The sequence below is a fragment of the Rhinolophus hipposideros genome, assembly GCF_964194185.1.
Source record: "Rhinolophus hipposideros genome assembly, chromosome: 18".
In the NCBI taxonomy this organism is placed as follows: Eukaryota; Metazoa; Chordata; class Mammalia; order Chiroptera; family Rhinolophidae; genus Rhinolophus; species Rhinolophus hipposideros.
The window spans coordinates 51,250,760-51,264,673 of record NC_138064.1 but is presented as its reverse complement, the minus strand read 5'-3'; the positions used below and the strand labels follow the sequence as shown (position 1 = coordinate 51,264,673).

The 13,914-nt window shown below is 39.4% G+C and overlaps 1 protein-coding gene across 36 annotated transcripts in view; it reads left to right on the top strand.

The window, feature by feature from the left end:
- Positions 1 to 13,914, top strand: part of NRCAM (neuronal cell adhesion molecule) — a 316,248-nt gene that overhangs the window by 276,885 nt on the left and 25,449 nt on the right. For 16 of the 36 annotated variants that reach the window (XM_081079610.1, XM_081079588.1, XM_081079607.1 and 13 more), the window contains 8 exons: positions 4,175 to 4,372; positions 4,470 to 4,540; positions 6,082 to 6,307; positions 6,690 to 6,805; positions 8,267 to 8,471; positions 10,852 to 10,974; positions 11,582 to 11,767; positions 12,797 to 12,832. In XM_081079610.1, the coding sequence (XP_080935736.1) occupies positions 4,175 to 4,372; positions 4,470 to 4,540; positions 6,082 to 6,307; positions 6,690 to 6,805; positions 8,267 to 8,471; positions 10,852 to 10,974; positions 11,582 to 11,767; positions 12,797 to 12,832 (1,161 nt within the window). The remainder of the gene's footprint in view (positions 1 to 4,174; positions 4,373 to 4,469; positions 4,541 to 6,081; positions 6,308 to 6,689; positions 6,806 to 8,266; positions 8,472 to 10,851; positions 10,975 to 11,581; positions 11,768 to 12,796; positions 12,833 to 13,914) is intronic. The other 20 variants (XM_081079598.1, XM_081079594.1, XM_081079603.1 and 17 more) reach the window with 3 other exon arrangements.

Below are 13,914 nucleotides of genomic sequence, written 5' to 3'. Positions count from 1 at the left end.
AAGGGGGGCAAGCCTATAATATATTATTACCGTCAGGTGTATATTGCAGGAAGCCTGAACTCTTTTCAGATGATTACCTAAGATTATTCTGAAATGTGTGTGTTGATTTCTTCCACCTGCTGGTAAAGCAGAATATTTCTAATGAAATTAAGGAGACGCCTCCTCTCTAACTTGTGTAATTTAAAGACATTCCTTTGTCAATTGGGTTTTCAGAGTCCATGATCAGAACACTCATTCATTCATGCTGTCTTCCAGTTAACTGAATACATTAGCCAGATTTAGCTGGTTAGGATTCTTGGAGACTATTTTTTACCTGTGTTAAAAGGATACTATTAGATTTTAAGACATCATTCTATTCGTTCATTCATTCACTTCATCATTCAACAGATATTTATTGAGAGCCTATTATGTACTAAGCATTGTTCTAAAACCAAGCAATCAAAAATCTCTGACCATACAGAGCTTATATTTTAATTGAGAACACAAATAAGATAAAATTAATAACCTGTATTATGTCATTGTGAATAATGTCATTATATAGTTGTATATAAATATGTGCACACACACACACACCCCTCAGAGCTCCCTTCAAGAGAGAACCTGCCGCATGGAATATTAACAGCAGGCTCCGTCTGCTGCACGTCCCCTCAGGGCCCGCTGTTCACGGGAGGCCACTCTCCCCGAGCCACTCCAGTGACAGAGCAGAACGAGGGTGCTGGAGCTCAGCCACACCCAGTGCAGAACTGTCCCGGGGCTGCTCACTGACCTGGCTGAGATGACCCTTTCCTTCACAATCCTCCCTCCTCCCCCTCTCCTTTCACAGACGTCAGACCTGCATCACGGTCTGAGGACCTTCCCTGCCTACTCCTACGTCCTATCCACGTTATCTTTCATAGGCGTTTCCCCAAAACAGTCTCTTGCACTTCTAATTCTGTCTTAGCACTCTGCTTCTTAGAGGAGTCAAACACATGTACAGTTATACGCATGCTTGTGTGTCCATATGTGTGTGTGGCTCATGTGTTTAGGCCATGAAAAACAAAACAAAGCATGGAAGGAGGGTGAGGGAGTTAGGGGTCACGGCTATACTTATGAATAGGGTGCCCAGGAAAGGCCACATTAAGAAGGTAACATTTGAGTATGGCAATAAACACATGAGAAGGGAGGAAGTGAACACACTGGGCAGTTTTTGGGGGAAGAACTTTCCCGGCAGAGCAAGAAAAAGAGCAAAGTCCCTAAAGCAGGGGCATGTCTGCTAGGACACTGGTGTGGCTGGAGTGAAATGAACAGGAGGAAGTGAAGTAGAAGAGAGGGTCAAAGGGGTAAAGAGTTGTGAGTGGGTGTGGAATGTGAACTTGCAGGTCATTGGAGGGATTTCAGTAGAGTGACTCATTGGAGTGATTCATGGATCCCCCGGCTGTTCTATAGAAAATCATCACTTGGTTCTCAAACTGCACTGAAGTACCCGGTGGAACCTCAGCAAACTCACAAGGGTGCTTCAGAATTTTTTTAAGTTTTTATTTTTAAATTTTGATATTTTAAAGAACACAGTGACATCTGTCTGGTACCACATGAAATATTAGCTTGAAGCAGTTTACAGTTTCAACGTGATATTACTACATCATATTATAATGATGTCACCATATTGTAATGATGTCATATCTCTGCAAAGCCTTTGTTGTGATAAGAAGCAAGGACCACATGATAATCAATGAGGAATAGGAAGTGAGGAAGGTAGAAGCCAATCTCTTTACAAGGTTTCAGAAGTTATACAGTGCCCAACAGGTTTTAAGTCGTTAAGACATGAATATTAATTTGTATGGACCTAACTACTTACATGGAAATGTTAGATATTTCTTTGCCTAAGAGAGCCATGAAAAAATTACTGAGACCCTAACTACACCATGAAGTGCGAAAGTTTGGGAACTTATGAGTTAGGAGGCTGTACAGTAATTCAGGCAAGAGACGACGGTGGCTTGGAATAGGCTGAGAGGGATGGGGGTGCTAAGAAATGGTCAGATTTGCATGTCTTTTAAAAGCAGATATAACAGGACTGTTGAGTTGGGAAGAAGGAGAGAAGCTACGGAGGACTCCAAGGTTTGAACCTGAGTTGTCACTGTGAAGTTGAGGAAGAAGATGGGGTTGTCTTGGTCATAACCAATTTGAGGTGCTGTAAAAGACAAACAAGTAGAGTTGTTGAGTAGGCAATTCACTATGCAAGTCTGCGATCCAGCGTGGGGGCTGGGGGGCTGCTGATACCAATGTGAATATCATCAGTTTATGAATCTTGAGATTATGCCTGCAAATTAAGGTAGATTGAAAGGACAGCGCTAAGTACTTAGCTTTGGAGCACTGCAACACAGTGTTTATCTTTGTATCTATAATTTGTAATATGGCACGTAGTAGGCAATAAATGAATGTCTAAATATCTATTTTCTACAAAGGTAAAACATGTACATACCACAAAATTTTAGTAGATGCAAGAGGGTATGCACTGAAAAGTGAGTCTTCCTCCCACCTGATTCCCTAGTCCCTCGGGCAAGACCAATGGTATCAGTGTGTATCCTCTGAGAGACGATACGTGTACACTCAAGCATATGTGTATGTGTTTATGTCATAATAAATCTTTTTATTTTGTGCAAGTGTAGTATCCAGCACACACTGTTCTATACCCTACTTTTAGAAATCATTCCATTTCAGTGCATATGAAGTAGCTCCATTTATTTTTTACAGGAGCAGAGTATTCTATTGTGTGGATGTACCATAATTTTTTTTTAATGTTTATAGTAGCTTTATTCATAGTAACTCCAAACTAGAAACAATCCAGATAGCCTTTGATGGATAAATGGTTAAAGAAACTATGGTACATCCATACCATGGAATACTACTCACTAATAATAAAGAACAGACTTTTGATACACACGGCACAGATTAATTTCTAGAGTATTATTCTGAGTAAAAAAGCCAATCTTAAAAGGTTACATACTACATTATTCCATTTATATAACATTTTTGAAATGCAAATTGTAGGAATGGAAAAGAGATTAGTGGTTGTCAGGGGTTATGGAGGGAGTGGGAGCAGCAGGGAAGTGGGTGTGGTTATAAAAGAGTAATGGGAAGGATCTTAGTTGACAGAAATATTCCGTTTCTTGACTCCATTAATATCAATATCCTGGTTGTGATATTGTTATTGCAAGATGTCACCACTGGGGGAAACTGGGTAAAGGGCACACAGGATCTCCCTGTGTTATTTCTTTTTTTAATTTATTTATTTATTAGTTTCAGGTGTACAAGACAAGGTAATACTTAGACGTTCATCATTTATATCCCTCACACTGTGAACCCTCCTCCCCCCATCCACTATCCCTCCGACCTCACACTGAACCATCACATTATATATATAAAATTATAGTTGGCATTCATTAATGTTTAGCTTCTGGTGTACAATGCCATGATCAGGTATCCACAGTATCCCTGAGGTTGTACCATAATTTTTAAATCAATGTCCTACTGATGAAAATTTAGGTTGTTTGCAATTAGATTGTTTCAACTGCCAACAATGTTACAATGCAGATCCTTTTTCATGTGTTTTTGAGCATATGCATGAGCACGTTTATCCAAAATAAATTGCTAGAAGTACAATTTCTCAATCAAAGGGTATCTGAGTGAAATACTGTTAGATGTTCTAAATTGTTCTAAATTGTCGTCTATAGGAATTGTACCAATTTACACTTCCCACAAAGTATGAGAAAGCTTATTTCCCCTACATCATAGTCAGCAAAGTGTGTTTAGCTTTTGAGAAGTGCCATTCTATATATTGGAAAATGGGATCTCACTGTATTAAATTTAACTTTTGTTGTGGAAAAAAATGGCCATCTTTTCATATATTTAAACTTTCCTAGGGATATGTGCATCCCTTCTAAACAGTTTTAAGTAACTAAACTCAGCACACCAGAGAACTGTTATTGGGTATGCTTAAGTATTCAGGATGATGATAGATCTCTGACACCAAAATATTCTAATGAAGTATTTCTTGAAAGTGAAATAACTCTTATTTGGCTACTCTTGTTAGATTGTCCTATTTGTTATCCTACACCTGGGTAACTGAATTCCTGTCTGCATTTGGGTGTGTGTGTGTGTGTGCGTGTGTGTGTGCATGTGTGTATGTTGTGGCCAGAATTCATCATTGAATATGAAGATGCAATGCATGAAGCAGGGCTGTGGCATTACCAAACTGAAGTTCCTGGGACACAGACCAGAGCTCAGCTGAAGCTGTCGCCTTATGTGAACTACTCCTTCCGAGTGATGGCAGAGAACAGCCTTGGGAGGAGCTTGCCCAGCCAGCCATCTGAACAGTATTTGACTAAACCTGCAGGTAAAGCAGGACTTTTGTGATACGAAATAAAATAGAAAAGTTTTCCACGGTTTCAGAAAAACCAAAGCTTACATGCATGTGGCTCTTTAACTTCTAGAACCGGATAAAAATCCCATGACTGTGGAAGGACTAGGATCAGAGCCTGATAATTTGGTGATTACATGGAAGGTGAGCTATGGATAAAGCCTTCAACTTTCCTCAGTATATTTCAGAGTGAAAAAAGGTTTTAAAATAATATCTTTATTCAAATACAATTTTACCCATTTGGGGAGAAATATATATTGTATGTCTTTATTTAAAAGACAGTGTTGGGGCGGCCAGTTAACTCAGTTGGTTAGAGCATGATGCTCTTAACAACAAGGTTTCCGGTTCGATCCCCACATGGGCCACTGTGAGCTGCGCCCTCCACAACTCGATTGAAATAACTACTTGACTTGAAGCTGATGAGTCCTGGAAAAACACACTTAAAAAAAGAAAAGATAGTGTTTTGTAGTAGTTAAAGCTTGATCCTTAGAGCCAAAATGAATGAGTGTCACCTATCAACTGTGTTATTTTAAGCCAGTTGTTTAACGTCTCCATGATGTGTTTGGAATAATAATAGAACCAACCTCATAAGATTAGAGTTACTATCTGTAAGGCCTAGAATAGTACCTAGAACATGTATGTGCTCAATAAATGCTAGCTTATATTATCATCATTATAGGAACCGTATAGAAGACACACCAAGTTATTCCCAGGAATCAGCTTCTTCTGTTTCCTTTCTTTCCTTCTTTCCTTCTTTCCTTCTTTCCTTCTTTCTTTCTTTCTTTCTTTCTTTCTTTCTTTCTTTCTTTCTTTCTTTCTTTCTTTCTTTCTTTCTTTCTTTCTTTCTTTCTTTCTCTCTCTCTCTCTCTCTCTCTCTCTCTCTCTCTCTCTCTCTCTCTCTGTTTCTTTCTTTCTTGGCTTATCTGTATTTCCTGGACTTAGAAAACTAACATATATTTACTTGTGTAATTTTGAAACTTATTTTAGATAGATCCATTCATGCATACTTGTATGCATACATATTTGTACAGACTTATATACATGCATATCGTGTTTCCCTGAAAATAAGACCTAGCTGGACAATCAGTTCCAATGTGTCTTTTGGAGCAAAAATTAATATAAGACCAGTCTTATTTTACTATAAAACCAGGTATAACATAACATAACATAACACCGGGTTCTATATTAATTTTTGCTCCAAAAGACCCATTAGGACTGATTGTCCAGCTGGATCTTATTTTCGGGGAAACACGGTACATATACAAGCAGGACAGAATAGCAAGCCAACCTTTTTTTTCAATAAAGAAAGAAGCAGTTTACAAGTTTCAGTCTCAAATGAAACAGAGAATGATGTACTGCCACACGAATAGGAATACATAAAGGAACCTATGTCACTGATTGTTTTAAGTCACTTGCCCTTGACGGTGGAGTCGGAGTTTGAGAGGCTTATGTGGTATTTACTACTTCAAGATAGAAACTAACAACCTTTGAAATGTTGACCCCAAACAAGCTTTGAATCTCATCAAAAATGAAAGCAAGATAAAAGTCCCTGGAGACTATGTTAAAAGCTTGTATTTTAGTGTTTCAGTGCTCACTTTAAGTCTGGGAATTGGTTTTGCTGTTCCACTAAAGGATTGTGCAATCAATCTGTTTTATAAGCTCCGTTTGTTTGGCTTTTCTTATAGCCTTTGAATGGTTTCGAGTCTAATGGGCCAGGCCTTCAGTACAAAGTGAGCTGGCGCCAGAAAGATGGTGATGATGAATGGACATCTGTGGTCGTGGCAAACGTATCCAAATACATTGTGTCCGGCACGCCAACCTTTGTTCCATACCTGATAAAAGTTCAGGCCCTGAACAACATGGGGTTTGCTCCAGAGCCAGCTGCAGTCATGGGGCATTCTGGAGAAGACCGTAAGTGGCTGAGGCTGTTTCGTTTATACCTTTTCCCAGCAAAATAGATGTACCAAGGTGTAAGCCAAGTCCATTTCCAGAGGTACTTAGATTGGGAGGAAGAGATAGCAATTATTTTGCTCAACATTCCTGAATTTAAACAGCCTGCTATGTAGAAAATAGGTTCAGAATGTTATAAGTTGCTTTGCTACTTTTAAAAGGTATGTCTTTCTTACAAAGTAAAAAGAAATAAAACCAAAGATCTATTCTCAGTCTTGGATCCTTCATAGAGTAGGGCTGAGGCATGTTCAAATGAGCCAAAATTATTGGACAGTGACATTCTTTTGAATGAAACTCAAAATAACATGGACACTTCCACCCCGCTTTCTCTATCTCTCCCTAGTCCCAATGGTGGCTCCCAAGAATGTGCATGTGAACGTGCTGAACGGTACCTTAGCTGAGGTGCACTGGGACCCAGTACCTCTGAAAAGTATCCGAGGACACCTGCAAGGCTATCGGGCAAGTGAAGCAACACCTTTCCTTTTCTTTCCTTAAGAACAGGCTGTGAGTGAATGCCAGATGCACTTCTCTTGGTCGGAGTAGACCTTGAGAGTTCATCTTATTTATTGCCTCGTGCAGGCCACATCTAAACAACCCCAGCTAGAGCTGAATCGAAATCTCACTGCATCCAAAGTGAGAAAAAAAATGTTTTCTCCATTTTCCCACAAGTAATCTAACATTTTGCCAAATAAACAATTCACAAAATGGAGAAAACTAATGTTTAAAGAACTAAGATATAACAAAATACACCTTTAAAGCAATACTAACCACATGTGTTGAATACACAAATTATCCTGAAAAAAAATGTAGACTTTTTAATAATTCACTTTATACTTTAAGATCATATAGTCCCGACTGGGTCATTCTTCTGAATGTCAATTGTCTTTGTTCTTGGGAAGCACAGAAAGACTGGTTTATAGAGATTTCTGATTGACAGGCAGTGGTTGAAAGAACTGTTTCTAAACCCAGAGAAAGTCACTGCTTTGATTTGTTAACTCTGACCCCTAGAGGTCACTTCTTGCACTGCATCATGTTCAATTTTGTTTTTTCCTCTATCACTGCCAGATTCTGTACACATGACTTCTCGTGAAAATGCCTTTAAACTCCTAAGAAGAATTTAAGAGGACTTAATAAACAACTATTCTGGATTTTTAACCAAAGTTAATCAACACTTTGTTAGTTAAGCATCCACAATTTAATGCAAAAAAAGTAACTTTTAATTAAGTGATGCAGTGTGACTTAGTGAGAAATTGGAGTAGAGGGTCCACTGAGGCCCTTGATTGCCCCATGGCTTTGGGCAAGTCACGTGGTAACCCAGAGGCTTGTCTATACGACAGGAATAATAATAATAAAAACTTCACTGTGGTTTTTAGGATTAAACAAAATGATATATTGTTCACAAAGTTGTATTAACTCTGAAAAAGTATGTAAATATTGGCCAGTGATTTTTATTTTTAGAACATTTTATATAAGACGCTTAAATCTTTCTATTGTCTTTTAAAGAGAACTGTATGGGTGTCATGCTGTTGCATTTATTTCAATTATGCTCTTCCAACAAAATAGTGTAGCCCAGCTTCATCACCTATTCTTAATTTAATCTTCCTCATAATTTAATGTTCCTCATTATTCTTAAATTAATTTTCCTGTGGGCTTCTAAATACTTCTTTTTTTAAGGAGGGCACAGCTCACAGAGGCCCATGCGGGGATCGAACCGGCAACCTTGGTGTTATCAGCACCACGCTCTAACTGAGCTGACTGACCACCCCCTAAATTGTTTCTTGCCTCAGAATCAATATCAATCAGTTTTGCCAGTAATCTTCTAAAATGCACCCAGAGAATTTTCTGAAGGGGAAAAAAACATAAAACTTCAATCTTGTTTGCTTCCTTATACATCCCTGACTTTTGTTCTTGCTGCTTCAGATTTACTATTGGAAGGCACAGAGTTCATCAAAAAGAAACAGACGCCATATGGAGAAAAAGATCCTCATTTTCCAGGGCAGCAAGACCCACGGCATGTTGCCCGGGCTGGAGCCCTTCAGCCACTACATGCTGAACGTCCGCGTGGTCAATGGGAAAGGGGAGGGCCCCGCCAGCCCCGACAAAGACTTTAACACTCCAGAAGGAGGTACGGGGTGGCCGTGTCCCTGAGATCCTAACAGCACATGGCACATGCTGAGAGGATTTGCATGACAGCTGAGCCCCCAAATTAAGTATATTCTGGTAGCCAAATGTGATTTCCCCAGAGAGGGACACAGCACCCACAAAGCTAGCCAGGTGTCAGCTCATAAGTGGCCTGAGGGAGTGTGGAAAGCTTCGAGTCACAAAATGCTGCCCAAAAATCCCCTCTCTCGACTCAAAGCTTTTCTCCACACGTATTAACACTGTCAGAAACCTTGCTAATTTGATGTTTATTTGAGTCATTAACTTCCTGACCTGAAGCAAGTTATATAACTTCTGAAGTCTCAATATATAAGTCTCAATTACCACATCTGAAAAATGTGAGAACTAAATGTGAAACTGTAAGAAAAACATCTGGAAGAGAAAATAACTCTATAAGTCATGGTTTCCTTCTTTCTCAGTGCACACCACCTTCATAATTTATACTAAAGATGAGTTGAGTTAGATGGTTGGAAGCCTTGACAAATGGGTTAGGAAGAGAACTAGAAAGTCATTGCACGTATGGGCCACTGCCAGGGAAGAGGTAGGGAAGCCCAAATATGCACTGACGTGAAAGTCGGAGCAGGAGGAGTGCGGGCACATGGCAGCCTAGCGATGAGGGAGAGAGGGGTCGTAAGGAAGAAAGATAGGGATTTGCAAAGGCACCAGAAATGGGCCTTACCTGTTTGGAATCTGGCCTCAAGCCAGTATTGAAAATGAGCCGGAACACTTCTATGGCTTCATTTGGTCTTTCGATGAAAGCAGTTCACAGACAAACCGTGTCCTGTCTCCTGGTTGAAGGGCTCATTATGGTGGCGGCTGTCCCATGGCCTTTGAGAGTCATCCTGTGTCCCAGCTCCTGTCTCCCATCTCATTACAATTCTGTTCCTCAGTCTCATTGCTCCTTAGCGGTTAAGGGACCCTTTCACTCAAGGCTTTCCCTAGTGAGACCCCACACTGTCCTTTAGATGGGTCAGGGGGAAATGTCATAGAAGAGATGAGCAGGGAATTAAAGGAAAAAGAAGAGAGGAAGGAGTATGTTGAAAGACACAAAGGTATGAAACAGCATGGCTCTTTCAGGGAACTACAAGTTGTATAGCTGAGAATAGTGAGAAAAAAGAGAAAGGTCAACTGGGGAGAACCCACTTCATGGATGGTCTTAAATGCTCCGGATGTTAACCTGTAAGCCAGAGGCTCTTAGCCTCGGGACTGTAGTCTCACAGAGGGTCAGGGAAGGGGTTCAAGGAGCTCCATGAAACCCCTGTTCTTGTATGCAAAATGTGTGTGTGTTTCTTGGAAAAGTTTATGGCTGCCATCAGATTCTCAAAGGGGTCTGTGGTCTCCAAAAGTTAGGAACCTCTTATGGGTTTGGGGAAGCTTGGAACTGTGTGCCGGGACTGTTCTAGGCCCAGGCGAAGGCCACTGAGGGCCTAAAGGCGGGGGGAGGGTGGTTGGCAGAGGGGAGAGAAGGGACTGGGCACGGTTGAGACGAATAAGGTGGACTGACGGGACTTCGTGTCCCCAGAGATGGTGGAACTGAGGCAGAGGGAGAAATGCAGGTCAACTCCCTGGTTTCTGGCTAGAGTGACAGAAGGGACAGGGGTGCCATGAATGGGTCTTGGGAATACAGTAGGTGACTAGAGGAGGTAAGGATCATGAGGGAGAGCTGCCACCATCCATCCTATTGAGGGCATGCATCAAAGCAGCCCAGGCGTGTTTCCTCCCTCTGGTCATTTACCAGCCTCTGCCGTGGAGAACCTGACGCCCTGCAGGCCTTTCCAGAGACAGGACTTTGCCAGCACCGGGCTTTTGTCCGTCACCACAAGTTTCCGGGCATCTGTCAGCTCTCCGATGAGAACTGCTGTGCACCTGGGAGGCTGGCTCATGCCCAGAGCCCGGCAGGGAGGGTGATCTGACTGTTTGGAGACAACCTGGTTTGATGCAGAAAACAGCCCTTAATAGCCCAGAACACAGCTGCTTCTACCCCAAGGTCTGGTGAGAATAATTTCCCTTAGTCACTAGTTTGCTTTTATTAAGACATCATTCATGAAACAAATTAAGTAGTCTCTTTTTAAAACATTGCTTTGGGTCCAAAGCAAAGTCTTTATGTATTTTGAGAGGATAGTTTTAATAAATCTAAATGGAAATGGTGAGAAAGAGGAAGAGAATAGCTAAACGGGTACCTGTGACTGGTTTCTATTCATGTATTTTCAGCTGAGTTAGGAACAAGAATGTGTTACTAAAAACAAAAATCTTGATGAATTATGTGAACATGGTGAAATATGTTATTTTAATATATTTTGAAACATTCAAAACCCTTTTTATTGACTCTGTGTTCTCATTATAAGTCCCCAGTGCCCCATCCGCTTTAAAGATTGTCAATCCAACACTAGACTCCCTTACTTTGGAATGGGACCCACCGAGACACCCGAATGGCATTTTGACTGAGTACACCTTAAAATACCAGCCAAGTAAGTCATTGGGAGAAAAGAAAGGGAAAATATCACTTAAAAAGGAAAAGAAATGTCTTAAAATACAAACTGCTTATTTCTTTACAGCTGTAGAATATATACATATACGTTCAAGTATTATTCCAAAAGGAACTTCAAATCATACTTTTTAAAGAAAAATGACATATGCTATTGAAAATTAAGTATTCTGTATAATAATCTGTATAGGAATATGGGGTTTAGGTGGGTGCTATCGTTGGATTAGATAGATGTTTTCCATAACTAGAAAATAGTGAGAGGGGTTCTTTTGTCACAAGGCCTCCGAAGACGAGGTTGGGTTATTTAACAATACATGATTCCACCTGCGAAAGCACAGAGATAACAAATGCTGTTGTGATTCAACTATAAAATTCCTCTAGCTTAGAAGCCAACGGAGAATATACTACCTCTTGGTATGCCATCTTATAGGAGCTATAAGAGGTTATCAGTTATGTCGGGCAAAAAGTGAGTAGGGTTACAAAAGTCAATGTAATCCAAATCTGGTAATTTGGGTGGACACCATTTATTTACAATAATATCCTATGGCAATTAATGAGGAATGCACTTATTTGTTGTTTCTTCTTGACAGTTAACAGCACCCATGAATTAGGCCCTCTGATAGATTTGAAAATTCCTGCCAACAAGACACGATGGACTTTAAAAAATTTAAATTTCAGCACTCGGTATAAGTTTTATTTCTATGCACAAACTTCAGCAGGATCAGGAAGTCAAATAACAGAAGAAGCAGTAACAACTGTGGATGAAGGTAAGATGGGTATGTATAAAATCCATAAAACTATAAGTCTTATGAAACAAACATCTTTAACTGAAATTTATGCTTTCTCTTTCCTTCTTACCATAGAGTATCCCATCTTCCCCAATTAATACAAACACTTATTTGTCATTTCTCATTCTGATAGATATAAAATCAGTTGTTTCATTCATTTTAGAATAAGGTTGATATTTGTTTTCCAAGTCCATAAAAATTTTTAAACTTAAATTAAAACACTGAGGTGAGAGTGGGAAATTATATTTTGCCACACTTGAATTCGAATTTCAAGGCAATTTTTTTTTCTGTCTACAACTTTACATATATACATACACACAAGTATACACATACATACTCGTATACATGTAATACACATATAGATGCACACACATACATATATACAAACAAATATATATAAATCTAGCTCTAGTCTTGATTCACCAGAAAAGAATTTGCTAGTCCACATACTGATTTAGGTTTTCTAGCAACAAAATTAAAACAGTTATTAAATCATGCATTTATTTTGTGTTTGGGCATGGGATTTCATAATTTGGTATGCCATCTGGTACAGAGAAAGCAAAATAGCCCCATTAAAGTATGTAGAAAAGAAATTAACACTTCTTTTCATACTTTTAAAAATTATTTTGGAAAACTTTAGATTCAGTGAAATGATCAAAAGTATTGTAAAAGATTTTGCTTTTGCATGTCTCTAAATTGTAGCATTGCTTAAGGATATTTGGTTATCTTCCATAGCATAAGAAATTGACATTTCTACCCCAAAATTGGTTTGAAATATCCTCAGCCTTTTTACATAATAGGCAAGTGTGAATAATGTACCTTAAGTAATGTGCAGATTTGATTACTGGGTAAGTTTGGGGACACTAACATATCTTTGTCCCCTGTACCTGATATGGTATACGTCATTCTTCTTGCATGCTTTAGCCTTTTAATAAGTGTTTTTATGTAGCTTTACATGCTCATGGGTGTGTTACATCTAACTATATAGTGTCCTATTTCTGTTTCCCTTCATTAAAGCTGGTATTCTTCCACCTGATGTAGGTGCAGGCAAAGGTAACCTAATTCATCTGCATGACTTGATACCTGTGTGAAATTTGCAATGTTAACGTGGGGAAGTGCAGCATGGGTTAAAACACAAAATAAAATGAGCTTTGAAACACCAAAAGAAAGAAGATCTTGGAAAATCTTGGCTTTCAAATTAATATCTAGTCTGGTTTTACAAATAGAAAGCCACACATTGAATTCTTATAAGACTTTTTCTCAAGACTTATCCATGGAACAAATCCTGATCTTAGCTTTTAATGATATGACTGTGACTGGATCAGACAGGACCAGACTGTGGATTTGTCACAGATCCTCTCTACAGCCATACCACATATTAAAGGTTCAGAAGTATTAGTCCTGTGATGAAAACAGCCTATAAATCAGATCCGCTGAGCTTTCCGTTCTGCTGATTTAGCTGTACTCCTCAATAGACACAGTGTACACTTTGCTGACATCACACTACACTGTCCACTGGAAATTGCAGATTCGCACTACCCTCTAACTGGCCCGGGACTAAAATCTCCCCACCAGGATCCCCGATGAGCAAGGCTTCCAGTCTGCCTGCATGCTCTAGTCAGTTGTGTCTACTCATCCTGTCTTCACCAAACTGCCAGTCTCCTCCTCCTGGGTAGTAGCTACCACAGTGGGTTCCTTTTGTTCTCCTTTGTTTTTCATAGCTCTCTGGGTGAGAAGATATGCTGAGAAAATGATACTTGGATAAAGTGGAATATGTCTTCCACCTGAGGCAATCCCAAAGATCACCCAATCTTTGACCCTTGGCTCTTGGTTGATCTGTTAGCTGTTTAGAAAACAGCAGAGTCCCTGCCACAGGATACTGTATTCATGTACAGTACCCCTGGCCAAGGATTTTCTTGGGCTTTGACAGGTAAATGAGTACAAATAGGAATAAAGAAAAAGACCAAGAGAAACAAGTGCTTTGCCCTAAGTTATTCAAATCTGCTGAGCTTAGGCCTGATATATATATATATATATATATATATATATATATATATATATATATATATGTATGTATGTATGTGTATGTGTATATATGTATATGTATATATGTATATATATGTATATGTGTATAT